Here is a 27,496-nt window from a genome sequence, read left to right as displayed (position 1 = left end):
ATTTGTTACAGACTGGAATGCGTATCTGTCATGGTGCTGATGGTGAGACTTATGTTGAGACCCACCCATCAGGTTCTCCAGGCTGCTCCCAGTTCCCCAGCCGTGGTGGGAGAATATGGCACTTACATGGCAGCTGGCTGGGAGCACTGACTGCTGGTTTCTAAGTATCCTATGATAGCGCACTGGATGTTTCACGTGAAGTAGGAGAAACTTCCTTCTGTAGGATGGGGAAAGCCTAGAGGTGGATGAAGTGCCACTCAGAGGCCATGTCTGGTTCTCACAGGACCTGTGGAAGCAGATGGGCTCAGCATTCAGGAGGGATATTTTGTCCTGCTCTTGCTGGGCTCTCCTTCCTGCAGACTCCCCACCCCCAGCCCAAGACTGGGGGCATGCTCTTGCAGGAAATGCATCATAGATGTGTGCAAGCCACAGAGAGACTGCCCTTGCTATGGGGAAGCTCTCGGGCAGCCTGCGGGGATAGAGTGGGCACCTGGAGAAGAGGTGTCCATAGTATCTCCTGATCCTCCCTGGAGGTAGTCTGTTCCCTCTGGGCCAGCCCATTGTCCCTGTCCTATATGTGGGGTGGGTACAACCAGAGTGCAAACCTTCACCCACATGCTGCCATCACATACCCTTGGACTCTGATCCCAGCAGACACATGATGTCCAGTGTTGAGTTCTCTTATCTCTTCATCTAAAAGTAAAGGTCAGTGTTGGGGGAGAGCTTGGTGGGAGGCAGCAGTGTCTCAGTCTGTTCTTACTCCATGCCTGTCCCTCATCCTGAGGACAAGAGGCTCTGGACTGGAGCCTGTGAGCCCTCTCTGGGGCCAGTACTTGTCTCCATGCTGTTTTGTCCTGCTAGGCATCTGAGAGTCTTCAGAGACTTACTTTAGGGTCATGTTTGTGAGATGAAAGCCTTGTGTTGACCCCAAAATGATAGATACAGACTGCAAATCTAACACTGATGTGCCATTGGGCCATCTACAGCACGTGATGCAGTCTGTGGTGTCTCTGCACATGCTGTGATTCTCAGAACTGTGGAAATAAAAGTTTTTGACAACACAGTGTCATCAGCACAGTGTCACCCAGAGAGCAAACTGAGGCTGTTTTCTGTGTGTCTTTATTCCAGGTCCAGTGAGGCTTTGCATGAGCTTGCTGTAGGAATAATGCTGAGTAGGACTGAAGTGTGGTTCCATGTCACCGTCAAGGGTGAGTAATATCCAGGTATATATGAATGACCTTTGTTGAAACATTATGTTTACCTGTTATAGAAAAATATATAATATAGAATTTTCTGTTTTAATCATGTATACCTCTAGAGTTCCCAAACATTTCATACAATCAGATATCTGTAGAACTATTACTATTGCCCATTCATGGAATTTTCCTCACCTTGCAATGTTGAAACTCTGGATGTTTTAAACCCAAAAAACCCTAAACAGGATCGGTATAGAAGGAATATTCTATCACACAGTTAAACAAATGAATGATTGAAAACCTAATGCCAGAGTCATACAGATCAGGGAAAGAGTGGAAGATTTCTCCTTAATCTGGAACAACACAAGGATGTCTGTTATTACCACTACTATTCAACATTGGGCTAGAATTCCTCACTAGCGCTATTATGCAAGAATAAGGATTTCAAATTGCAAAAGAGAAAGTAAAATGATCTATGTTTGTAGATGACATGATTTTATACATAGGAGAACCATACGACTCAATAAAGAGACTATTAGAACCTCTAAGAGTTTGGGAAGGTGGCAGGGTACAACATCAATGAATATAAATAAGGGGCTCTCGTGTTCACAAAAAAACTGCAGTGCTGAAAAACAACTAGCCAGAAGAATCCCTTTAAAAAAGCAGGAAAGATCCTTAAGTATATTGGAATAAACCTAATAAAATAAAGCTGAAGGCCTCTATGAGGAAAATTACAGATCATTGGAAAAGAGAGAAGAAAACATTAAAGTTGGAAAAGGCTCAGAAAGCACCTCTGTCATCTAGTATAGTAGGAAGCGTCTTAGGCTGTAGTGAGCATAGTGAAGAGTGAGTTCAAGGACAAGGATGCAAGTTCAGTGAACCAGGCATGTGATGGGTGGAAACGCTAACGTGACTGCTGTTGGCTGATCCAAAAATATTCCTCTAAATTGAAACAAGAACTCAGCATGTTCTTGAAAAGTGTGTCTAAGTCGGAGTTGCTGTGAGACAACTGGCATGTATCTGCAAGTGCAAACACAGGAGGATAGAAAGTGAACATTGGTTTTGCTTTGGCAAATAGGAGAATTGAACATAATAAAATTATTGGAAACCCAAAATCTGCATGGTATCATCATGAGTCACATAGTAGGTGAACCAAAACATGGTGTGACTTGAGCTAATCATAGAGGAAAAGAAACTGTTTTCTGAAACAGTAGCTTAGGCTTCAAGCTTAACTGCTTTAGTAGAACAGAGGGGGCATAAGATGAACTTGTGTTTCATCTCTTTGAATTTCAGCTATCCACTCAGTTTTTTCAGTTTATGGCACTTAACACTGGAGTAAATCGAAGGTGAATATTCTTTCTTAGATGTGTTAACATCATAACCAAAATAAATCAATACAGTTTTTAAAAGATATGTTTATTTTTATGTGAGAAGCAGATTTAAAAACAAAAGGGGAGAGAAATACACACATACATATTTATGAGACAGACAGAGATAATGAGGAAGATCTTCCCTCCACTTGTCACTCCACAAAGGACTGCAATAACCAGAGCTGAAGTGATCCAAAGCCACGAGTGTCTTCAAGGTCTCCTATGTGGGTGCAGAGGCCCCAGGACTTGGGCCTTCCATGGCTGCCTTCCAAGGCTCTAGGAAGGGAATTGGATTAGATGTGGTTATCTAGCACTCAAGTTGGTGCCCATATAGCATGCAGGTGCTATAAGCAGAGCATTAGCCTGCACCACCTTGACCCCCCAGAATACACTGTTGAAAAAACTTAATTCAGGCCATGAAACTGATAGGAGGAGGTTTGGAGCAAGAGAGTTGGAGCTGGGGTGATGGGAACTCCCATCTCTTCTTAAGGAAATATCTCAGTTTAAAGTCCATGGATAGTGTCTTGTGCCACAGGTGGCCTTTTAAAATTATTTATTTACTTATTTTAAAAAATGACTTACTTATTGAAAGTCAAAGTTACAGAGAGCAGGAAGAAGGAAAAGAGATCTTCTACCCACTTGTTCATTCCCCAGGTGGCTGCAACCGTTGGGGCTGGACCAGTCTGAAGCCAGACACCAGAGGATTCTTCTGGATCTGCCTTTGAGATTTAAAGGCCCAAGGACTTGGGATATCCTCTGCTGCTTTTCCAGGTACTTTGTCAGGCGGATCTGGAAGCATTTCCCCTCTGAATGCCAGCCCTGATGATGGCAGTTTATCCAGATAGAACACATTGTTGTTTTGACTCTTCAGTTCTTTCATACATGCTTGAACTTCACTGAGTGCAGGGTTGGTGCAGACCACCTGTCCACCCTTAGTGCGGAAGCTGGGAAAAGGAGAAGATTGGAGACTGGGGTGTGTGCAGCTAATGTGAAGAGGAGCCCCAACCTTGCTGCCCCTCCGAGTCCCCACCCAGCACAACCTGCCCTTCCTTCCCTCTCTGAGACCCTCCCTCAGCCCTGAGACTCCCTGGTGACTCACTGAGGTTCTTTGGACTGCCTTTCTGCCTGATTCCCACCAGCCCTCCTCCTGACCCCTCTGTCTGTTGCGAGCTTCTCATTCTGGATGTTCTGCTGTTCCCTTTAAGGAGAGCAGGTGCAAGGTTGTCATGGGTGGGCCTTGTCTGGACACCCCAATCACTTGTCATGTGCTGCTCTCCCAAGACCCTGCAGGCTGCCTGTCCCCAGCGTGGGGTGGGTGAGCTTAGCACTTACATGACAGCTGCTAAGGAGCACTGACTGCTGGTTTCAAAGTAATCTATCATGTTGGCGCACCGAATGTTTTTGTCCGTGTAGGTGAAGCAGCAGGAATTAGCCGACTGAAGTGATGCCTCATAGACACCATTTACATGTATTCTATCTGGAAAGGGACAGAGTGGGAAGAGACCTTGGTGGAAGGCAGCAATGTCTTAGTTTGTACTCACCCTCAGCCCAAAGCGAAGAGGCTCTATAATGGAACCCCAAGTCCTGTCTGGGTCCCATACCTCCCTGTCTGCTTTTTTGTTCTGCTAGATCTGTAAGAGATAAGTGATTTTTGGAATATGTTTGTGAGATGAAAGCATTCTATTGACTCTGAAATGCCAGATGTGGACTTTAAATCTAATACAGATACGCTTGGGCATCTACAATCACCTGATGCAGTCTACTGTGTCTCTATGGGTATCAGGATCTTCAGGATTCTAGAAAGAAAATGGTTTTTCATCAGCACAGGTACAATACTACTCAGTGAAAAAAAAGTCTATATTTAATCTTTATTCCTTTTCTGTAAATATTATTACATTTTCTTGGAAGTACAGCTGAAGTTGATTAGCATATACTTTGTAAGCCCCATTAGAGATGTGAGACAATGTTTACTTAAGTAACATTGTTTCAAAAAAAAAGACAGTTTTGAATTCCAAAGCTTTTCTAACTTCAAGGGTCTAGCAAGTGGCTTGAATTATGCTTATTAGGAAGGCAAGTGCATTTTTAAACTGTTCCTTGAAAATTGCTCATCTAATAAGACAGTTGGGTACTTTTAAAAGTATTTACTTATATATTTCATATGCATAGTTACAGAGAGAGCGGGAATGATGGTAGTTGCATCTACTGGTCCATTCACTGATGACCACAGCAGTGGATTCTAGGCCAGGCTGAAGCTGGAGCCTGGAAATCCATCCTGTCTCCCAAATGTGTGACAAGGAAAGTGAAGAGAAGGGAAGGGAAGTGAAGGAGAGGGAAGGGGAGGAAGAAAAAGGAGCCTACTTCAACTGGCATTCATATGTAATGCTGGTATCACTGCAGGCTTCAGCTGAACATGCTGTGCCACAGCACAAGCCCAAATTGAGTGCTTTTTAAAATGCTTCATTAAAAAAGTGAAGATCTCAATTGACCTGTCTTTTTATTTGTAACTAGCATATGAGCTATATTCTGTACCTACCACTTATTATGAGCAATTTATCTAAGATTCCTATGCCTTTGTGTTTTTATTTGTGAAATGAAAAAAAAAAAAAAGAAAGGATGTGCACAATTAGAGATAACTGCTGGTGTGCAACTGCTTTTTGGTTTTCCATCCAAGGAGAAGGGCAGTTTTACGTTTCTTCTACCTAATACTTGCCCACAGGTTAGAAGGGATCAAGCTGCTGGTGACCCATAAGGCACTTCAAATAGTGGCCACTTAGTACATTCTCATGTACTAAGTCCTGGACAAGCATTTGTGTAATCCAACACTACAATGAGCACATGACTGTTTTAATCCTGCGGTTTATTCTCTGTATCTTACAATATTTGACATCTTAAAAACTTTGACAACCTAAGAGGTCACAACCATGCTGGATTTGCCAACTCTTCCGCAGAGTACAGGATTAAAACCAAGAAATGCTGAGCCCTTGTGCCCTGCCACCATCTTCATGTCCATCTCAGCACCAAGCTTCTATTTCCCTGGCCCAAATCAACCAGGGAGTTAGATTCCATCCCATGATCCCCAAGTCCACTGGACTCACATCAGTCCATGTTAAACTATCTCTGGTCCTTTTTCCTGCCTGCTTAGACTCCAATGAAGGCTCTGGTGCAAGGTGCCCTTACTTCCTGCCTTGCTCCTGACCAAACCCTAGTGCTGCCACGTGACCTGTGGCAGGGTGTGCCACCTTCCTTGGGAAGTGTGAGCTGGTGACCTATTTGCAGTGACATTGACCTTTCTATGGTATTACCCAGTTACCAACATACATGAAATACACATGGGACAGTATTTTCAGATGGATGACTTACCTGGATGGTACCATTACTTCTCAAAGTGGTTGTTTATATTGGGTATGCTGAAGCATTTCAACATGGTATTGTAACCTTCTTTTCACAATTTTGTAATTAGTCATCCTATGATCTAGCTAAATTATGAGCTAAAAGTAAGTGGAAAATAAATCTGTCCCTCTCCAGTTGACCTGAATGGGACTAATCATCTGTGCCAAGTTTTTTCCCAGGACCAAAGACAGAGGCAGGTCAACATCTCACTGCTGTCTTGTTCTTATTTGGGCCAGAGTGTATTTCCTGAAGCGCAAAAAATGTCTTCCCCTGCTCCTAGGTCACCACACACTTGGCCACCAGTAAAAATTCTGGCAGGACTCACCAAATGGGATGCTGGCCTGAACTTCAAAATCAGCAGCCAAGATGAGGAAGGAGAAGGCAGCCATGGAGAGTGTCATCCTCCCAGTGGACAGGCAGAACTGGGCTGCGGGCTCCAGATCTCACTACTCCCTGACTCCCTAGCTCTTTATAAAAAGAGGAAGATCAGGAAGTCACAGTGTAGGGGTTACAGTGTTGTTATTGCCTTCTAGCAGTCAATGCTCTTTTCTCTGAAAAAGGGGAACAAGGCAGAGAATGCAGCAGGAAGTAGGGAATATGGATAACTCGGGATTTTCCTAGGTTCCAGTAGAAATGGGCAGAGAAAGCATGTTTCATAGATGAGAAGAGTCTTCCCTCTAAAGATGTACTGAACCCCTGACTCAGACCTTGGGATGGGGGCTGTGGCTCAGCACGGGGATGTAGTGGGCACTGTCCTTGAGCATTGCATCTTTCTATTGTGAATCTCAACCAGATGGGAATGAGCCAGTAACAATCAGTCTAGCCCACCATGAGGACACATTGCTGGTGAGCATGGGCTAGGGCATGGGCCATCTTTTCAGGCACTGGTCATCTCAATACCTACACATTTTGTCCTGGACCCAGATGTACCTCAAAGTCTAGAATCAGGGGTGACCACCAGAGGGGAGGCTCTGATGTGTAAACTTGGCCGTGAGAGCCCTCACACAGAGTCTTCCAGTGAAGATCCATCAGAATGGGGTTCTTCTTGCATTCATGGCTCCTCCATTTTTCATTGAGATGATAATTTATTACTTATTAATTTAATAGTCAGGAAGCATTTATTAAGTTAAACTTTGTTCTTTATTTCTCTTAGACTGAATCAATACATTTTTCCTGACTCCGGTAGTAATTCCTAGTGGATAAGTCACAGGTTTTGTGTTACATTCATTCCTATTTATCAAATTATGCAAGGAGTCTTCTTGGCACAGTGTGGTGGGGTGGCAGGGACCCACCTTCTTAGGCCATCACTGCCTCTCCTGGGGTATGTGTTAGGAGGAAGCTGGAGTTGGGAGCTAGAAAAGGGACTCAAGTGTAATGAGGGATATGGTCACCTGAGGTTTCCCTGAAGCCAACTACCACCTCTGAATCAGGACAAGGTATGTCTGCATGTGTATAAGTGAACACAAATGGTGCAACACACTCTCTTAATAACCTTTTAGATGTACGGTTACTAGGTTTAAAGATGCCTCTAAGGATGGGGTGGATACCACACTACAAGTGGTGTGAGTGTGCAAGTATAGATGCAGGATGATCGGCCTGGTGCCGTGGCCTAGCAGCTAAAGTCCTCGCCTTGAACTCGCCGGGATCCCATATGGACGCTGGTTCTAATCCCGGCAGCTCCACTTCCCATCCAGCTCCCTGTTGTGGCCTGGGAATGCAGTTGAGGACAGCCCAAAGCCTTGGGAGCCTGCACCCGTGTGGGAGACCTAGAAGAGCTCTGGGATCCTGGCTTCAGATCGGCACAGCACCGGCCATTGCAGTCACTTGGGTAGTGAATCAACGGATAGAAGATCTTCCTCTCCGTTTCTCCTCCTCTCTGTATATCTGACTTTGTAATAAAAATAAAGTAAATCTTTAAAAAAAAACATGTAGGATGATGCCATCAAAATGATGACAAATAGTTCTTCCAGTTAACAAGTGAAATTTTAAGTTTTTAATAATCCAAAATTTAGGAAAATAAGAACCTGAGGTTATCAGAGATCAAGTATTAAGTAGACAAAAATGATGTATTTCCTTTCAGCAAATACTGGTAAAAACGCTGTTTTTAGCTTTGGCACTACCTGCAATGTGGGCATCCAAGCTGGGAACCTGTTTGAGTCCCAACTGCTTTACTTCAATCCAGCTCCCTTCTGATGAATGGAAGGGCAGTAGAGGATTGCCCCAAATACTTGGGCTCTGCATTCACGTGGGAGGCCTAAAAGAAGCTCTTGTTGCAGCTCCAGCTGCTATGGCCATTTAAGTAAAGCAATAGATGGAAGATAATCTCTGTGTCTCTGTTTCTCTCTCTTTTCTGTTTGTGTGTGGGTGGGGGGCTCTGACCTTCATATTAATAAATTAACCTTAAAAAAACCCAGTGTTTTCTGAACTGCTATCAAAACATAAATATTAGCCATTTTAATGAATGTGGTGAATTTCATTATTACCTATTTGTTTCCTAACAGCAATTCAGTATTAGAAAGTTTTTTGTTAGTTATTAAAAGTTTTTCTTCTGTTGCTTTCTTAGGCATATCATCCCAAACTAAGCATAGGTTTTATTTTATTTTTTTTTTAAGATTTATTTATTTTTATTACAAAGTCAGATATACAGAGAGGAGGAGAGACAGAGAGGAAGATCTTCCGTCCGATGATTTAGTCCCCAAGTGAGCCGCAACGGCCGGTGCTGTGCCGATCCGAAGCCGGGAACCAGGAACCTCTTCTAGGTCTCCCACGCGGGTGCAGGGTCCCAATGCATTGGGCCATCCTCGTCTGCTTTCCCAGGCCACAAGCAGGGAGCTGGATGGGAAGTGGAGCTGGCGGGATTAGAACCGGTGCCCATATGGGATCCCGGGGCGTTCAAGGCGAGGACTTTAGCTGCTAGGCCACGCCGCCGGGCCCAAGCATAGGTTTTAAACTTTATTTCTAAGTTAAAAAGTATCTTGTTTAGAATTCTGGGCTATGGTTTGACCAAGATGTACTAATGGCAAATACGTGTGTATCAGCTTTAATGGAGATGTATGCAAATCTGATATCAACCCCTTTTTGAATTAATTTACTTGATGTTGTATTTTAGAGCAGAAATCTCTTCAGCATTTACATATAGGAAGAAAAACACCTAAACCTTGGCTATAGGTGAAAGGCTGACAGCACACTTTCAGTGGCACACAGGAATGTCATCCAACTGTCCCTGGTCAGGGATCCTTGAGTTGTAGGGGAGTGGCCTTTTAATCAATGTCCTAGTGGGTAGGGATCAGACCCCAGGTTTCAGAAGTTATATATAAACTTAAAGACATCAGTCTAGCACCAAAGCAAGTGATTGCTTCTTTTTTTATTAAGATTTATTTATTTTTATTGGAAAGGTAGACACACAGAGAGGAAGAGACAAAGAGGAAAATCTTCTGTCTGATGGTTCACTCCCCAAGTGGCCACAATAGCTGGAGCTCAGCCAATCCAAAGCTAGGAGCCAGGAGCTTCTTCCAGGTCTCCCACCTGAGTACAGGGTCCCAAGGCTTTGACTGTCCTCTACTGCTTTCCCAGGCCATGAGCAGGGAGCTGAATGGGAAGTGGAACTGTCAGGACGTGAACCAGTACCCATATGGGATCTCGGCACATGCAAGGTGAGGACTTTAGCCATTAGGCTACCACGCTGGGCCCAAGGCAAGCGATTTCTAACCAGTAGCTAAATCATCTAAAGGTTCCAGATTTTGTCTTGCCCTATATACAGGTTATTTATCTGCTTTCTACTTTGGTCAACTCTTTTTTTTTTTTTATTACAAAGTCAGATATACAGAGAGGAGGAGAGACAGAGAGGAAGATCTTCCCTCTGATGATTCACTCCCCAAGTGAGTGCAATGGCTGGTGCTGTGCCGATCCGAAGCCGGGAACCTGGAACCTCTTCCGGGTCTCCCACGTGGGTGCAGGGTCCCAAGGCTTTGGGCCATCCTCAACTGCTTTCCCAGGCCACAAGCAGGGAGCTGGATGGGAAGTGGAGCTGCCGGGATTAGAACCGGTGCCCATATGGGATCCCGGCGTGTTCAAGGTAAGGACTTTAGCCACTAGGCCACGGCGCTGGGTCCGGTCAGCTCATTTTTTAAAATTTATTTTCGTTTTGGTGGTTTTTACGTAGTTGAAAAGGATGGATGCCAATGTGGATCACTGATTTGGGTGGTGAGAGTTGATCGGGGAAAGTAGATGAGATAAATGTTTCCAACTTTTTTTTCTACCTGTGCATTGAGCAAGGTAGGAGAGAATGAGAGAGGGCTGCACCCAGCAACCCAAGTGCATCAGTACCCAGGAATGTGGGATGGCTACAGTGTCATCCTAGGGTCCCCAGTGTGGAGCATGTTCAGAGGGCACTGTTCAAGTGGTTTCAATAATTATGAGATGCTGTTGATTTTGTTGTTCCAAGGCTGAAGAAATCCTTCCAAGCTACATTGTCTGACACAGTCTATATCAGAGTCTCCACTTGCCCAGATAATTGCTGTCAAAGCTGGAAGAGTCGTCTAATTTGTTCTGTAATCCATGGCACTAGATGGTCTCTCTAGGCCTCAATACGCATGTCGCCCATGCACATCTCGCCAGCTCATTTCTGAGTGTCATCCCAGTGAACTCCATCAGCCTCTGTTCCCCTAATGAGCTGCAAATGGTTCCTTCCCTGATGCAGTCAACACATGTTTGATAGATTTTCTACCCACATTAGAATGAGTTGTGATTTTAGCTTTTTTTTTTCTACACATTTATTTTTATTGAAAAGTCAGATATGCAGAGAGGAGAGACAGAGAGGAAGATCTTCCATCTGCTGATTTACTTCCCAAGTGGCTGCAACACTAGGGTGAAACTGATCCAAAGCCAAGAGCCTCTTTCAGGTCTCCCACATGGGTACACGGTCCCAAGGCTTTGGGCCGTCCTCGACTGCTTTCCCAGGCCACAAACAGGGAGCTGGATGAGAAGCAGGGACACTGGGATTAGAACCAGCACCCATATGGAATCCTGGTGCATGCAAGGCAAGGACTTTAGCTCCTAGTTTACTGTACCAGGCCTGCCATTGTAACTTTTAAAAAGGTTTATTTGTTCATTTTACTTAATGACAGAGCAACAGAGAAAGAGGAAGAGAGGGAGAAAAGAGGAAAGAAAGAGATACAGAGAGTCAATTTCTCTCTACTGATTCACTTCCCTAAATGACTACAATAGCCAGTGCTGTGTCAATTTGAGACCAGGAACTAGAAATTCGATCCTGGTGTCCCATATAGGCAGCTGGACCCACACACTTGGGCCATCCTCCCACCCTCTCCCATGTCCATTAACAGCGAAGTGGAAACATCAGGACTTCTTGGACCATAACACTAGTGCCCCTCAATGACTTCCTACCTGGCTCACATCTACCTCTACCATGTACTGTGAGATGTTAACAAAGTTATCTAAAGTATCTATGATTAGTTTTTTTATTTTGAAAATTAAATTAATAATTGTATACAGACCTCTGTATAATTCCTGATGTTATGCCAAAAATGGATCTAATACTTATTCTGTAGGTTTGTTAAGAGAAATCATCTTTAAGGCACTTAAAATAGTACAAGATCTGCACTTTTTAGCTTAAGAGAATGATGGAGGGCCTGGTATGATGGCTCTATTGGCTAACCCTCTCCTTATAAGTGCCAGGATGCTATTTGGCTCTGGTTTGTGTTCTGGCTTCTCCACTTCCCAACTAGCTCCCTGCTTGTGGCCTTGGGAAGCAGTGGAGAATGGCCCAAAGCTTTGGAACCCTGCATCTGTGTGGGAGACCTGGAAGAAACAATAAATAAATCTTAAAAAAAAAAAGAAAAAGAAATAGAATGATTGAGTGAGCATCACGGTGCAGTGGATTGAGCCACTGTCTGCGATGTTAGTAACCCACATGGAGTACCAGGTTAGTCCAGCTGCTGTGCTTCTAATCCAGCTCTCTGCTAATGCTCCTGGGAAGGCAGCAGAAGAGGACCCCAATGACACCCACATGGGAAACATTGCTTAGGCCTGCACCAACCCTGACTGCTGCAAAAATCAGGAATAAACCAGAGAATAGAAGATCTCTGTCTCACTGACACTCTGCATTTCAAATAAATAAGTTGATATATGTCAGGTAAAAAATTAAAAGTTTAGATGAGTTAGGTGGAGTCATTTGGCAGGTGTCACACTTTCTTACCAAAATGACTGTTTTATTCTAAATACCAGAAATGGCCTTATCTTTCTTTAACTTCTTTCTCTGTTCAAAATGCCATATTTATTTTAATGAGGTTTTATTTATTACTTTTACTCTAAGGCAGGCAACACTTGTATGGGAGAAATGATGGGGAAAGGGGCTGGGCTGGACAATGCCAGCCATGGGAAGCTGAGTGTGGATCTCTCACATGGGTGGCAGGGATTCAACTACTCTCAGAGTCTGCAGTGGCAGGAAGCTGTGAATTCGGGAGGCAAGGCCACGTCTGGAACCCAGACTTTCTGATATGAAGTGACATCTTTTTGTTTTAAGATTTTATTTTTATTGGAAAGTCAGATATACAGAGAGGAGGAGAGACAGAGAGGAAGCTCTTCTGCCCATTGATTCACCCCACAAGTGGCCTCAATGGCCGAGGCTGAGCCAATCTGAAGCCAGGAACCAGGGGCCAGTAGCTTCTTCTGGGTCTTTCATGCAGATGCAGGGTCCCAAGGCTTTGTGCTGTCCTTAACTACTTTTGTAGGTCATGAGTAGGGAGTTGGGTGAGAAGCAGGGCCTCCAGGACATGAACCAGGACCCATATATGGGATCTCAACGCGTGCAGTGCCAAGACATTATCCACTAGGCTGTCACGCTGGGCCTAGGGGGTGGCATCTTGACTGGCTCTTACCTGCCAGACTAAACACTCCCCCCCATCTCACCACTGAGGACATTTTACTCTGAGTTGTGCCGAGGTCCTAAGGGGAGAAAGAATAGCATCTCTGAAAGACAGAGATACACAAAGACATTCTTCTCTATCAGGATTTAGCAGCTGGCCTGCCTGTTGGTAAACCAGCAGTTCCTATAGTACCATGGCTCAGCAAGGGCCTAGGCCCACCTGCACATGAATGGCCTGGAAGGCATGTTTACATTGCTCAAAGGAGGGCTTCACCCTTCTTGTGAGGGATGGGCATTGGACCCACTGGTTCAGATGCCTGTGTTCCATGTTGGAGTGTCTATGTTGGAGTCTCAGGTCTACTTTCTGATTCCAGCTCCTTGCTCTGGTGGACTCTGGGAGGCAGCAGGTGAGGACCCAAAGGATTAAGTCTCTGCCATCCATTTGTGAGACATGGATTGAGTTCCTCGTTCCCAGCCTAGGCCAGGCAGCTGCAGTAGTAGCTGACATGAGAGGTGTGAACCAGCACATTGACAAGTTCTATCTCCCCAAGAATGACAAATTCAGAACATAACAAGGTAATGAAAAAGACACCTTTAGGCAGGTTCTGATAGAATATCTCAATTCAAAAGATGCCAAGAAAATCAAAATAAGTGCCTGAAAGTCTATTGCAAGAATGTTTGCTAACTTTCTCTCAAAGAAATAAGAAGTAAATTGGCTCTGAAATACTACATTGTATGGAGTGCTGGAAGATAATGAATACCTATATCATTATGAGTGAAGGATTGTGAATGTGGCCAATTACATTTAGCTGAACTATTTGTTTTTCAACTTTAAAGATTAGAAGTTTTTCTTCCTTTGGAGTCTCAGAAAGCTCATTATTTGTGTCCATGGGCTAGACTCAGTAAATTGACTATGGTGAATTTAAAAAAATAAAATAATTCATTGCAATGATGTATGTAGAAACTTAGAGAAAACAGCATCTGTGCCACAGCCAATATCCTGCCCTGGAGCCAGCAGCATGGATGCTGGTCAAACAACTGCTAACTGTGAACCCTGGTCACAGGAAATGGGCCCTGCCACTCCCTCTCAAGCATTGTCATCTGGGTGCAGTACTCTTTACTTCTGCTTTTTTTCAACAAATGCACCAGGCTCAGAAGTCAGCAGGGAGGAATCAGATTGGCTAAACCTGAGAACAATTGTGCCCGCCTGGTTCCAGGGTTTCAGCCATCTAGTACAGTAGGAAGTGGTTCAGGTTGTAGTGAGCATAGTGAAGAGTGAGTTCAAGGACAAGGAAGCAAGTTCGGTGAACTAGCCATGTGATAGGTGAAAATCCTAACGTGACTGCTGCTGCTGAATGATCCAAAAATATTTTTTAACCCACAACAGGAACTCAGCATGTCCTTGAAGAGTGTGTATAAGATGGAGTTGCCATGAGACAACTGGCTTGAGTCTGCAAGTGCAAACACAGGGGGATAGGAAGTGAACATAGGTTTTCTTGTTTTTAAATAGAAGGAGAATCGAACAGGAAAAATTATGAGAAAGCTAGAATCTGCATGATATCATGGCTCCCATAGTAGGTGAACTAAAACATGGTGTGACTTGAGTAAATGATAGAGGAAAAGAAACTGTTTTTGAAACAGTAGCTGAGGCTGTCTCCGGCCATACCACCCTGACCTGCCCGATCTCAGAAGCTAAGCAGGAAAGGGCCTGGTTAGTACTTGGATGGGAAACAGTAGCTGAGGCTTCATGTTTAAGTGCTTCAATAGAACAGATGGAACATAAGATGAACTTGTGTCTCATCTCTTTGAATTTCAGCTATCCACTCAGTTTTTTTTTTCAGTCTATTCCACTTAACATTGAAGTAAAGTGAGGCTAGATACTCTTTATTAGATGCATTAATGTTAAAATCCAAAACAGAGCAATTCATTATTTTAAAAGATGTGTTTACTTTTATCTGAGAAGCAGATTTACAAAGACAAGAGGAGAGGAAGAGAGAGATTTGTAGAGATATAAAGAAGATCTTCATCCACCAGTCACTCCACAAAGGACTGCAATAACCAGAGCTGAAGTGATCCAAAGCCACGAGTGTCTTCAAGGTCTCCTATGTGGGTGCAGAGGCCCCAGGACTTGGGCCTTCCATGGCTGCCTTCTAAGGCTCTAGGAAGGGAATTGGATTAGATGTGGTTATCTAGCACTCAAGTTGGTGCCCATATAGCATGCAGGTGCTATAAGCAGAGCATTAGCCTGCACCACCTTGACCCCCCAGAATACACTGTTGAAAAAACTTAATTCAGGCCATGAAACTGATAGGAGGAGGTTTGGAGCAAGAGAGTTGGAGCTGGGGTGATGGGAACTCCCATCTCTTCTTAAGGAAATATCTCAGTTTAAAGTCCATGGATAGTGTCTTGTGCCACAGGTGGCCTTTTAAAATTATTTATTTACTTATTTTAAAAAATGATTTACTTATTGAAAGGCAAAGTTACAGAGAGCAGGAAGAAGGAAAAGAGATCTTCTACCCACTTGTTCATTCCCCAGGTGGCTGCAACCGTTGGGGCTGGACCAGTCTGAAGCCAGACACCAGAGGATTCTTCTGGATCTGCCTTTGAGATTTAAAGGCCCAAGGACTTGGGATATCCTCTGCTGCTTTTCCAGGTACTTTGTCAGGCGGATCTGGAAGCATTTCCCCTCTGAATGCCAGCCCTGATGATGGCAGTTTATCCAGATAGAACACATTGTTGTTTTGACTCTTCAGTTCTTTCATACATGCTTGAACTTCACTGAGTGCAGGGTTGGTGCAGACCACCTGCCCATCCTTAGTGCGGAAGCTGGGAAAAGGAGAAGATTGGAGACTGGGGTGTGTGCAGCTAATGTGAAGAGGAGCCCCAACCTTGCTGCCCCTCCGAGTCCCCACCCAGCACAACCTGCCCTTCCTTCCCTCTCTGAGACCCTCCCTCAGCCCTGAGACTCCCTGGTGACTCACTGAGGTTCTTTGGACTGCCTTCTGCCTGATTCCCACCAGCCCTCCTCCTGACCCCTCTGTCTGTTGCGAGCTTCTCATTCTGGATGTTCTGCTGTTCCCTTTAAGGAGAGCAGGTGCAAGGTTGTCATGGGTGGGCCTTGTCTGGACACCCCTATCACTTGTCATGTGCTCTCCCAAGACCCTGCAGGCTGCCTGTCCCCAGCGTGGGGTGGGTGAGCTTAGCACTTACATGACAGCTGCTAAGGAGCACTGACTGCTGGTTTTAAAGCCATCTATCATGTTGGCACACTGGATGATTCGTGGGGTATAGGTGAAGCAGCAATATTTAGCCGACTGAAGTGAAGATGTTTGGATACTTAGTTTTTTCTCTGATTCTGAAAGAGAGACAGAGTGGGAAGAGACCTTGGTGGAAGGCAGCAATGTCTTAGTTTGTACTCACCCTCAGCCCAAAGCGAAGAGGCTCTATAATGGAACCCCAAGTCCTGTCTGGGTCCCATACCTGCTCTCATGCCCTTTTATTCTGCTAGTTATCTGAGGATGTTCAGAGTCCTTTGGAAGCTGTGAGATGGATGCATTGTGTTGGCTCTGAAAAGTTAGCCATGGACCTCAGATCTCACATGGATATGCTACTGTGATGTCTAGAGCAAATGACAGTGTGGGGATTCACAGGACACTGGAATCACGGTGTTGTCGACACAGTGTCATCAGCACAGTGTCACCCAGTCTTCAGGAGCAATTTTTCTAAGCTTTCTGTGCCTCCATGTTTATGTTTGTGAAATTAAATAAATAACAAAAACAACTGACACAACCAGAGATAATTGCTGATATGCAACTGCTTTTTTTTTTCCTCCAAAGAGAAAGGCACCTTTACATCTGTTCAACCTAATTCCTGCCCACAGGGTTAGAAGGGATCAAGCTGCTGGTGGCCCATAAGGCACTTCAAATAGTGGCCTCCTAGTATGTGAGAGTCCTGGATAAGCATTTGTGTAATCCAACACTACAATGAGCACATGACTGTTTTAATCCTGGGGTTTATTCTCTGTATCTTACAATATTTGACATCTTAAAAACTTTGACAACCTAAGAGGTCACAACCATGCTGGATTTGCCAACTCTTCCGCAGAGTACAGGATTAAAACCAAGAAATGCTGAGCCCTTGTGCCCTGCCACCATCTTCATGTCCATCTCAGCACCAAGCTTCTATTTCCCTGGCCCAAATCAACCAGGGAGTTAGATTCCATCCCATGATCCCCAAGTCCACTGGACTCACATTAGTCCATGTTAAACTATCTCTGGTCCTTTTTCCTGCCTGCTTAGACTCCAATGAAGGCTCTGGTGCAAGGTGCCCTTACTTCCTGCCTTGCTCCTGACCGAAGCTCAGTACTTTCACATGGCCTGTGCCAGAAGTGTCAGCTTCTTTAGAAATGTGAGCTGGTGACCTATTTGCAGTGGCATTGACCTTTCTGTATTAAGACCCAGTCATCAACATAAATTATATATGGTACCTGTGGCAGTGTCTGCAGATGGATGACTCAAGTAGCTGGTCCCATTTCCTCTGAAATTTTATGTTCTGTATGCAGAAGAGTTTTAACATAGGAACGTATCCTTCTTTTTCCAAATTTATAGTTAACGATCTCGTGACCTCATTAAAATATCAGTTAGTAGGAAACAACAAATAATTCTGGCCATGGTCATAGTGAGCTCAGATGGGACCAATAATTTATGTTGCGTTTTTCCCCAGGAACAAAGACAGAAGCAGTCCACACTCCACTGCTGATCTAGAATAAGTTCCATAACCATCTTGAGGTACTGTCCCTAGAGAGTAACATATCCTCCCCTGATCCTAGGTCACCACACACTTGGCCACCAGTAAGAATTCTGGCAGGACTTACCAAATACGTTGCTGGCCTGGACTCCAAGGTTAGCAGCCAGAATGAGGAAGGAGAGGACAGTCATGGAGAGTGTCATCCTCCCAATGGGCAGAGGAGCTGGCCTGCGGGATCTGGGCCTCACTGCTGCTACCTGAATCCCCAGGTATTTATAAGAAGAGAATGAGCAGGAAGTCACAGCACAAGGGTCACATATGCTGTCCTTTGCTATCTACTAGTCATTTAATAATGTTGTTTCTCTAAAAAAAGGGGAACAAGGGGAGAACGCAACAGGAAATAGGGAGTAGAGATTACGTGGGATTTCCTAGGGTTTTAGTAGAAATGGGTAGAGACATTGAAGATTTCTCTGCACACCCCTCCTAAAACTGTTCTGCACCTAAACTGTTGACATATGCCTTGTTAGAGTTATAAGCCAGTTTGGACTATCCTAAAATCTGCCAAGTTGAGTAAAAATTATGCTTCAACACTATAAACTGCTAAATACTAAAATGAAAATAGACACGAGGCAGCTGAATAGTACCCTATAGCCACTTTAAGGTGGATAGAAGTCGATTGTATATAAGCTAAAATTGAAATGTCAATCAAGTAGCCACAGGATGTGGTTAAGAACCTGCAATTTTTTTTTAACATATTGGTTACTCAATATCATGTCAATTAACTCCATAATGTTGTAAATTGTTGTTGATGTTATGTTGGGGCTTTTAAGTGGTCGGGATGATATTCTGCCAGCTCTGCCTTCAGATCCGAGATGGTCTCCCCAAGAAACCGTTGAATGTGTCTGGACAATAAGAGGCTGGACTCTATGCTTGGTATATGCCTGCAATGAAAGAATCTTGACTGGATTTGAGCTGTAATATTACAACAAGGTGGAGGAATCCACCATGGGGAGAGGGAATGGGGAGGGGTCAGGAGAATCCCAGAGCCTATGAAACTGTGTCACAAAACAAAATGTAATCATTAAAAAAAAAAAAAAGGAAGAAATGGGCAGAGAAAGCATGTTTCATACGTGAGGCGAGTCTTCCCTCTAGACATGCGCTGAAGTCCTGACTCAGACCTTGGGATGGGGGCTGTGGCTCAGCACGGGGATGTAGTGGACACTGTCCTTGACCATTTGCATCTTTATGTTGTGAATCTCAACTGATGGGAATGAGCCGGTAACAATCAGTCCAGCCCACCATGTGGACACAGAGGTGTAGTGTACCAATAGGGTATGGGCCATCTCCCTGACACTGGTCATCTCAAAGCCCAACTACTCCATCCTAGACCCTGATGTACCTCAAAGTCTAGAATCAGGGGTGTCCACCAGAAAGGAGACTCTAACATGTAAACTTGGCTGTGAGATCCCTCACACTGAATCTCCCAGTGGTGTCTCCTGGGTTAGGGTCAGCTGCAAAGTCTGTGTTTCTAGAAGGCCCTTCATAGTGGGATTCTCCTTGCAGTCGAGGATCTTCCAATTTCCATTGTGATGATAATTTATTACTTATTAATTCAACAGTTCAAAAAGCACTTATTAAATTAGACTTTAAATCATATCATAAAATGATAATAAAATGTACAAAAAAGAAATCTGAATTAGACTTTATTTTTTTAATTAAATTTATTCGTTAATTACATTGTGTTGTAATTACATAGAATCTGGGATTCTCCCCCCACCCCACCCCCATGGTGGGTTCCTCCACCTTGTTGCATAACCATAGTTCAAGTTCAGTTGAAATTCCCTCTTTGCAAGTATATGCCAAGCATAGAGTCCAACATCTTATAGTCCAGTCAAGTCCAACTACTTATTGGGTAGACCCTCTCTGGTCTGAGGGCAGAGACAGCAGAGTATCATCCCGGTCAAATAAAAGCACTAATATACCATTTGCAACAATTAGCATCGTTATGGAATTAATTGACACGGTATTGAGCAGTCAACATGTTAAAAAATAAATGCGATTTCTTAACCACTTTCTGTGACCCCCCATTCACAGTTCAATTTTAGTTTATATACTACATATGACATAATATCCATAACATAACATGTTACGCTTAACATCATATCATCTTAAATTAAGGCAAACATGTGGTATCTAACCTTTTGGAATTGGTTCATTTCCCTTAGCATTATGGTTTCCAGTTTGGCCCATTTGGCCACAAAGAACTGCATTTTGTTTTTTTTAATAGCTGAGTAGTATTCCATGGAGTAGATGAACCATAGCTTTCTTATCCAATCCTCTGCTGATGGGCATTTTGGTTGTTTCCATGTTTTTGCAATTACTGATTGTGCTGCTGTGAACATAGGAGTGCATGTTGGTTTCTCATAAAACAAGTTTTTTGGATATATTCCTAGGAGTGCTATAGCTGGGTCATACGGTATGTCGATTTTGAGTTGTTTGAATATTCTCCATACTGATTTCCATAGAGGCTGTACCAATCTGCAGCCCCACCAGCAGTGGAGTAGGGTTCCTTTTTCCCCCGCAACCTCACCAGCAAGTGTTGTTGGTGTTTTTCATGTGAGCCACTCTTACTGGCGTTAGGTGGTATCTCATTGATGTTTTAATTTGGATTTCCCTTATTGCCAAGGAGCTTGAGCATTTTTTCATATGTTTATTTGCCATTTGGGATTGTTCCTTTGTGAAATGTCTGCCCATTTCCCGTGCCCATTTCTTGAGTGGCTTGTTTATTTTGGTGTTTTGGCTGTTTTGTAATTCTTTGTATACTCTGGAGATTAGCCCTCTATCACCTATGTAGTGCACGAAGATCTTCTCCCATTCTGTGGGCTGCTTTTTTACTTTGTTGATTGTTTCCTTTGCTGTGCAGAAGCTTGTTAGTTTGATGAGGTCCCATTTGTTTATTTTGGTCTCGATTTCTACTGCTTTTGGTGTCCTTCTTAGGAAGTAGGGACCTACCCCTAGATCTTGCAGAGTATTTCCAACATTTTCTTCCAAAAGTTTGAAGGTTTCTGGATGCAGGTTTAGATCTTTTATCCATTTAGATCTGATCTTAGTGTATGGTGAGAGATGTGGGTCTATCTTTTTGTTTCTACAGGCTATCAACCAGTTGTCCCAACAGCATTTATTGAAGAGATCTTCCCATTTGCCTGGGTTGTCATTTGTCTTTTTGTCAAAGATTATTTGACTGTATCTGTGTGGGTAGACTTTATATTTCTTAGAGTGAATATATTTTTCAGGACTGCAATACTAATTTTTAGTGAATAGATCCTTTCAATTTACTATAGCATCCATCAGATTCTCTCTCTTTCTCTCTCTAGCAATTGCATTTTAATAATTTCAGAGACGAAGGTGAACAAAGGTCTGCTGTCCACCGGTTCAGTCTCCAAATCCCAGCAATAACTGGGGCAGGGCCAGGCTGAAGCTGGCAGCCAGAATCTCAATCCAGAGGTCTTCAATGTGGAGTGGCAGGGATTCAACTTTTTGAGCCATCGCTGCCTCTCCTGAGGTCTGTGATAGGAGGAAGCTAGAGTTGGCAGCTACAACAGGGACTGAATCCAAGGAGGGATGTGAGCATCTTAATGGACCTCTTGCACATTCTCTTTTCAATTGTTGTTTACCTGATGCTCTCCCTGGACCAACCACCATCACTAAATCATGACAAGGTTTTGATGTATGTGTGTTTAAATAAGCACCTACCATGACATCCACCCTCTTAGTAAACTTTCAACGATGTTTGAAGAATGTCTAAAGATGAGGTGGATATGACACTATAGGTGGTGTGAATGTGCAAGTACAGATGCAGAGTAATACCACTGAAATGAATACTACCAAGAAAAAATTTCAACTTTTGCAATAATCCAAAATTTGGAAAGAAGAATCTGAGTGAGGTTATTATAAGTCAAATATTCAGTAGACCAAAATGACATATGTGCTTGGAGCAAATGGTGGTTAAAAACACTGTTTTTAGGGTTGGTACTACCTGCAATGCTGGCAACTCATGTGGGAACCTGAAAGAGGCCCAGTTGTTCCACTTCCAATACAGCTCCCTGCTAATAATTTGGGAAAGCAGTGCAGGAGGTCCCAGTGTTCTGCCCCTGCAACCACATAGGACACCTGGAGGCAGCCTTGGGCACAGCCCACAGCCCTGGCCCGAGCTAGTGTGGCCATTTGAGAAGTGACCTGTTAGATGGAAGAGATAACTTTCTCTCTTTCCTCCTTCCCTCCCTCGCTCTTTGTCTCTCTCTGATGATCTGGCTCTGCCATTCAAGTAAATAATCAAACCTTAAAAGAAAAAAGCACTATATTTTCTAAGCTTCTTTCAAAATTGCAAAAATTAGCTATTTTAATGAGTGTGACAATGTGGATTTGTGCTTAATCTCTTTGGGGCTGTTATAAGTGTAGATTTTTTTCATTATCTCAAGAGTTTTTTTTGTTTGTTTCCTGAATGTGATTTGTTGTTAGAAAGTTTCTTTGGTTGTCAAATTTTCTTCTCTTTGTTTCTTAGGCAGATCACCAAAACTAAGCATAGGTTTTAAACTTTATTTTTAAATCAAAAGTATCTTGTAGTTTAGAAATCTGGGTTATTGTTTGACCAAGATATACTAATGGCAAATATATATGTATCAGCTTTAATGAAGATGTATGCAAATTTGATATTAAACCCATTTTGAATTGGTTTACTTGATGTATTTTAGAGGAGAAATCTGTTCAGCACTTATCTAATAAGAAAAACACCTGAAAGTTGGAAATAGATGAAAGACTGACTGGCACACCTTCAATGGCACGCAGGAATGTCCTTGCAGGGTTCCAAGTGGCCTTCTGATCCAAGTGCTAGTGGGTAGAGTTCAGACCTCAGGTTTTAGAAGTCACAAGTGAACTTGCAAACTTTTGTCTAGCACTGAGGTAAACGATTTCTAAGCATTAGCTAACTAATTTAAAGGTTCCAGGTTTCATCTTTCCCTGTACACAGGTTATGCATCTGCCTTCTGCTTTGTCCAACTCATTACTGTCTTGCCCAGTGAACTCCATCAACCTCCATTCTCCCAGTGATTATCTGAATGGCCTCCTCCCTGATGGGTTCAATACATATTTGATGTATTTTCCCCCTGATCTGAATGAGTCATGACTTTAGCTTTTAAGATATTGCTATGGGGCCCAGCGCTGTGGCATAGTGGCTAAAGTCCTCGCCTTGAATGCTCTGGGATCCCATATGAACGTTGGTTCTAATCCCAGTGGCCCCGCTTCCCATCCAGCTCCCTGTTTGTGGCCTAGGAAAGCAGTTGAGGATGGGCCAAAGCCCTGGGACCCTGCACCCGTGTTGGTGACCTGGAGAAAGTTTCTGACTCCTGGCTTCAGATTGGCACAGCACTGGCCATTGCAGTCACTTGGGGAATGAATCATCAGACGGAAGATCTTCCTCTCTGTCTCTCCTCCTCTCTGTATATTTGACTTTACAATAAAAATAAGTAAATGTTGAAAAAAAGATATTGCTATGAAGTCTTGTTTGAAAACAACATGCATCCAATGTTCAGTAATCCCTGTAGTTTCTTTTTCCTCTTGGAATTCAAGTAAGTGATTCTCTTTATTAGGTGTGTAATTTTAAGGCTTAACAGAAGAATACATTCTTTAAGAGTTTATTCTGGAACCCTGAAGGAACCCTGAGAGTATTGGAGCCTAGGTTCTAGCAAGTGCAATAGTTTCCAGGTTCTTGTTCACCCAGTCCGGTTTCAGGTTTATCATACACTCCTGAACTCTCTTGTTGCTGGGGTCAGCACAGACTTGTTGTCCCCTCTTGGTGCGAAAGCTGTGGAAAGGAGGGAAAGATTACAGACTGGGATGAGTGCAACCAAAAGGAGCACCTGTCGGGGTGCTTATGGTGAGACTTACGTTGACACTAACCCACCAGGTGCTCCCTGCAGGACCCCAGTTCCCCAGCCATGGTGGGAGAACATGGCACTTACATGACAGCTGGCCAGGAGCACTGACTGCTGGTTTCAAAGTAATCGATCATGTTGGTGCACCGGATGCTTCGTGTGATGTAGGAGAAGCAACATTCAGTTGGACGGTGAAAGCCTATGGGTGGATGAAGTGTCACTCAGTGGCCAACTCTGTTTCTCAAGAGACCTGTCCATTTATTGGGTTAGATTTTAGGAGGAGGAATATTTCCTCCTGGGCCTGCACTTTCTACTATTTCCTGGCTTTATTTTCTTCCATGCTCAAGAACTAGGGTATTTTCTCGAATGGGAAAGGCATCACAGAAGCGTGTAGGCTGCAGAGACACACTTGGGGAATCTCTCGGGCCAGCCCTAGTTAGTAGGCACCTGGAGAAAATGTGCCCATGGCCCCTCAACTTCTTCCCTGAAGATGGTCTGCTGTTTCATTGTCCCTCTCCTATTCATAAGGTGAATGGAACCAGAGCGCAAATCTGCACTCACCCGCTTCCATCACTTACTGTGGATTCTGGTCCCAGCAGGCCAGTGCACCTCCATGGTGAGCTCTCTTGTCTCTGCATCTGTAAGAAAGAGACAGGGTTTGGGGAGAACTTGCTGGGGGCAGCAGTGTCTCAGTCTATACTCATCCCCAGCCTGAGGCCAAGAGGCTCTACAAAGGAACCCTAAGTCCCCTCTGGGTTTAATATCTGTACTCATACCTTTTTGTCCTGCTAGGGATCTGAGAGTCTTCAGGGACTTTAGGAATGTTTGTGAGATGAAAGCGTTGTGTCGACCCTGAAATTCTCCGAAAACAGACTGCAAATCTAACACTGATATGCCATTGGGTCATCTACAGCACGTGATGCAGTCTACAGTGTTTCTACATGTGTTGTTATTCACAGAAGTATGGAAATAAAGGTTTTTGACAACACGGTGTCATCAGGATAGTGTCACCCAGAGAGAAGTGAGGCTGTTTTCTATCTTTCTTTATTTCAGGTCCTGTGAAACTTTGCATATGTTTGCTGTAGGAATATTGCTGAGTTGGACTTAAATATGCTTCCATGACCCTGAAAAGGATGAGTAATATCCAGGTACATATGACCTTTGTTGAAACATTATGTTTACATGTTATAGAAAAAATATATAACATAGAATTTTCTCTTTTAATCTTTTATGTATTGACAGTTCAGGATCATTCAATACATTCTTAGGTTTGTGCAAGTATTACTAATGTGCATTCGTGGAACTTTTTTTCACCTTGCAAAGTTGAAACTGCATGTATTAAACACTAACTATCTGTCCTCCTCCTCACAGTTGGTCTCAGCATCATGTTAGCTCTGTCCTTGAACTGGCTACTTCAATTCCGTCAGTTGAATGGGATCATACAGTTTTGTCCATTTGTGACTGCCTTATTCCACTTAGTGTAATATCCTTGGTGTTCATCTGTATTGTAGCAAGTGTCAGGATGTCCTTCCTCTTAGGCTGAGTATGAGCTATTGAACATGTACACCACTTGTTGCTTGTCTGTCCATGCATTGGAACATTTGAGTTGCTTCACGTTTTGACTTTCATGAATCATGCTGCTGTGAACATGGTTGCACAAAAATCTTCTCATGTACTGACTTTCAATTCTTTTTTGAAACAATATGGTTTATTTAATCTGTTTCCAAATTGCCTCTAACAGCTGGGATGGCTAGGCCAAAGGCAAGAGCCTTGAACTTAATCCAGGTCTCCAAATGCGTAGGGACCCAAATAGCTGATTTATCACCTGCTGCTTGTCACAGTACACATCATGAGGATGCTGAAATTGGGAGTGGAGCCAGGACTTGAACCCGGGCACTTGATAGGTGATGCGCCTATCCTAAGTAACATCTAAATGTCACCAATGACCCACTGTGGTTCAATTTTAATTCTATAACCAAGAAGTGAATTGCTGGATTATATCATATTAACTTTTTAAAACCTGAAAAATTCTACATTTCAAGATTCACTAGTCTCAGAGGTTTTGCATCAGGTATATCAGACTTTCAAATTAATATTAATGCTTAATATGAATGGATTAATTGTTAATTAGGCAAGTGTAACTTACTTTCAGTTTGCTTGCCTTTTTTCCCTCCCTCACTCCCTGTTTCCTTCCTTCAATCTAACCCTCATCCCTTCTTCTCTCCTTCCTTCCCTTTCCTTTGCACTTTCGTTTTTTAAAATAGCTATTTCCACAATTGACTACGTATTGGGATAGCTTTTAAATTGGAATTTTTTATATTGAAGCATAAGTTGGATTGGCAATGAAGAGTTCAGATGCCAACTTCCTCTAGTCATTGATTTCCGTTATTGCTGATTCATTTCTGATGTGTAGCTTCTTGCATGATTACATGTGAATTACCCTTAATGAGGCTCCTGGCTTGATGTTATACAAGTGGGGTTTGCAAAAATATATGCATATATCTGAAATGGCCTTCTCTTTGTATAACTACTTTCTCTTTTTTAAAATGCCATTTTAATTAAAAAAAAAAAAGATTTGTTCCTTTTTCTTAAAGACAGAGCAAGAGAGAGTGGGGGAAAGAGAACTTCCATCTACTGGTTCAGTTCCCCAAATGACTACAGTAGCCAGTGCTGCATCAATTTGAAACCAGGAGCTGGGAACTCTATCCTGATGTCCCATGAGGGCAGCAGGGCTCACACACTTGGGCATCTTCCCATGCCCTCCCACGTACATTTACAGGGATCTGGATCTGAAGTGGAAACCCATCAGGACTCCCTGTGCTGAGACACAGTCCCCCATCAATAATGTTCTACCTGGCTCACATCCTACTTCTACCACGTACTAGCTGTGTGATGTTAAGTAAGTGATCTAAAGTATCTATGCTTTTTTTTGCATTTGTAAAAGGAAATTAATAATATGTATAAACCTAGATAAAAGTACTCATATCCTTAAAAATTGCATCTAAAATAATCTATAAGGCTCTTAAAATAGTAGGAGATACACATTTGCTAGATAATGAATGGAATGGCCAGGCAAACATCGTGATGTAGTTGAACCTCTGCCTGTGATGTTAGTCACTCCCTTAGAGCAGCAGGTTGAGTCTCAGCTGCTCTGCTTCTGATCTCTGCTAATGTCCAGGGAAGGCAATGGAAGAAGGCCCAAGTGCATGCATTCCTGCCACCCACATCATAGACCTGGCTTAGGCTCGGCCTCACTCTGGCTGGCTATTGCTACCATCTGGGGAGTGAACCAGTGGTTAGAAGATCTCTCTCTGTTCCTCTGCATTTTAGTTAAGTAGGTAAATCTTCGAAAAACAAACATAGCATGTTAAATGAGTTCTGTTGAGTCATTGCCAGGTGGTCTCACTTCTCCCCTAATGATAGTTTTGTAATAAATTGTTTGTAACAGTTCTAACCCACACAGTTCTATGAGCTTTTTTCTACACAATTACAGTGTTGCTATATTTATTTTGATCTGGCAATTAATAGGCTGGCACCAGCTAAGTAAAAATATTTTGACCATGAAAAGGGAACTAATTGTCCCCAAATGGGGACCAATCATCTGTATCCAATTTCCCAAGAACCAAAAGTCTGCAAACAGAGGCACCTACCCTTCCCTTGCTTTTAAGTAAGTTTTCTGGTCTTAGCAGGTTGGAGCACAGGTGCTGGGTTGCTGTCCCTCTGCGTCTCCTCCTCTATGTGCTGCCAGGAACCTCAGGGGATAGAAGCCTCACAGACTTACCATGAATGACCCGGGCCTGTGCTCCAAGGGTAGTCACAAGGATAAGGAGGGAGAGGGCAGCCAAGGAGAGCTTCATCCTCCAATGGGCAGGGAGAGCTGGTCTGAGGACTGCTGGCCACCCTGCTCCCTGACACCCCAGGCCCCCAGCGCTGCCCATACATTTATAAGAGGAGGATCAGGAAGTCACAGAGCAGAAGTTA

The 27,496-nt window shown here is 43.4% G+C and overlaps 1 protein-coding gene and 1 long non-coding RNA gene across 3 annotated transcripts; one reads left to right on the top strand and one right to left on the bottom strand.

Moving 5' to 3' along the window:
* The first annotated feature begins 1,127 nt into the window (after positions 1–1,127).
* Positions 1,128–25,423, top strand: LOC131482375 (uncharacterized). Its single transcript, XR_009246929.1, has 3 exons — positions 1,128–1,208; positions 24,569–24,663; positions 25,257–25,423. It is a non-coding gene; the product is annotated as an uncharacterized LOC131482375 (long non-coding RNA).
* On the bottom strand, positions 23,122–27,496 carry LOC101534325 (C-C motif chemokine 15). 2 transcript variants are annotated; one of them, XM_004591178.3, is made up of 4 exons: positions 27,297–27,496; positions 24,094–24,153; positions 23,603–23,714; positions 23,122–23,445 (listed from the first exon to the last, which is right to left on the bottom strand). In XM_004591178.3, exons 1-4 carry the CDS (start codon positions 27,451–27,453, stop codon positions 23,316–23,318), a joined length of 459 nt encoding a protein of 152 aa, XP_004591235.2. In that variant the 5' UTR covers positions 27,454–27,496; the 3' UTR covers positions 23,122–23,315. The 2 variants fall into 2 exon arrangements, with proteins under 2 accessions (XP_004591235.2, XP_058531910.1); XM_058675927.1 differs by lacking the exon at positions 27,297–27,496 and adding an exon at positions 27,166–27,262.

This window comes from Ochotona princeps, chromosome 17 (assembly GCF_030435755.1).
Source record: "Ochotona princeps isolate mOchPri1 chromosome 17, mOchPri1.hap1, whole genome shotgun sequence".
NCBI lineage: Eukaryota > Metazoa > Chordata > Mammalia > Lagomorpha > Ochotonidae > Ochotona > Ochotona princeps.
This window is presented reverse-complemented; position numbering and strand designations above follow the sequence as displayed.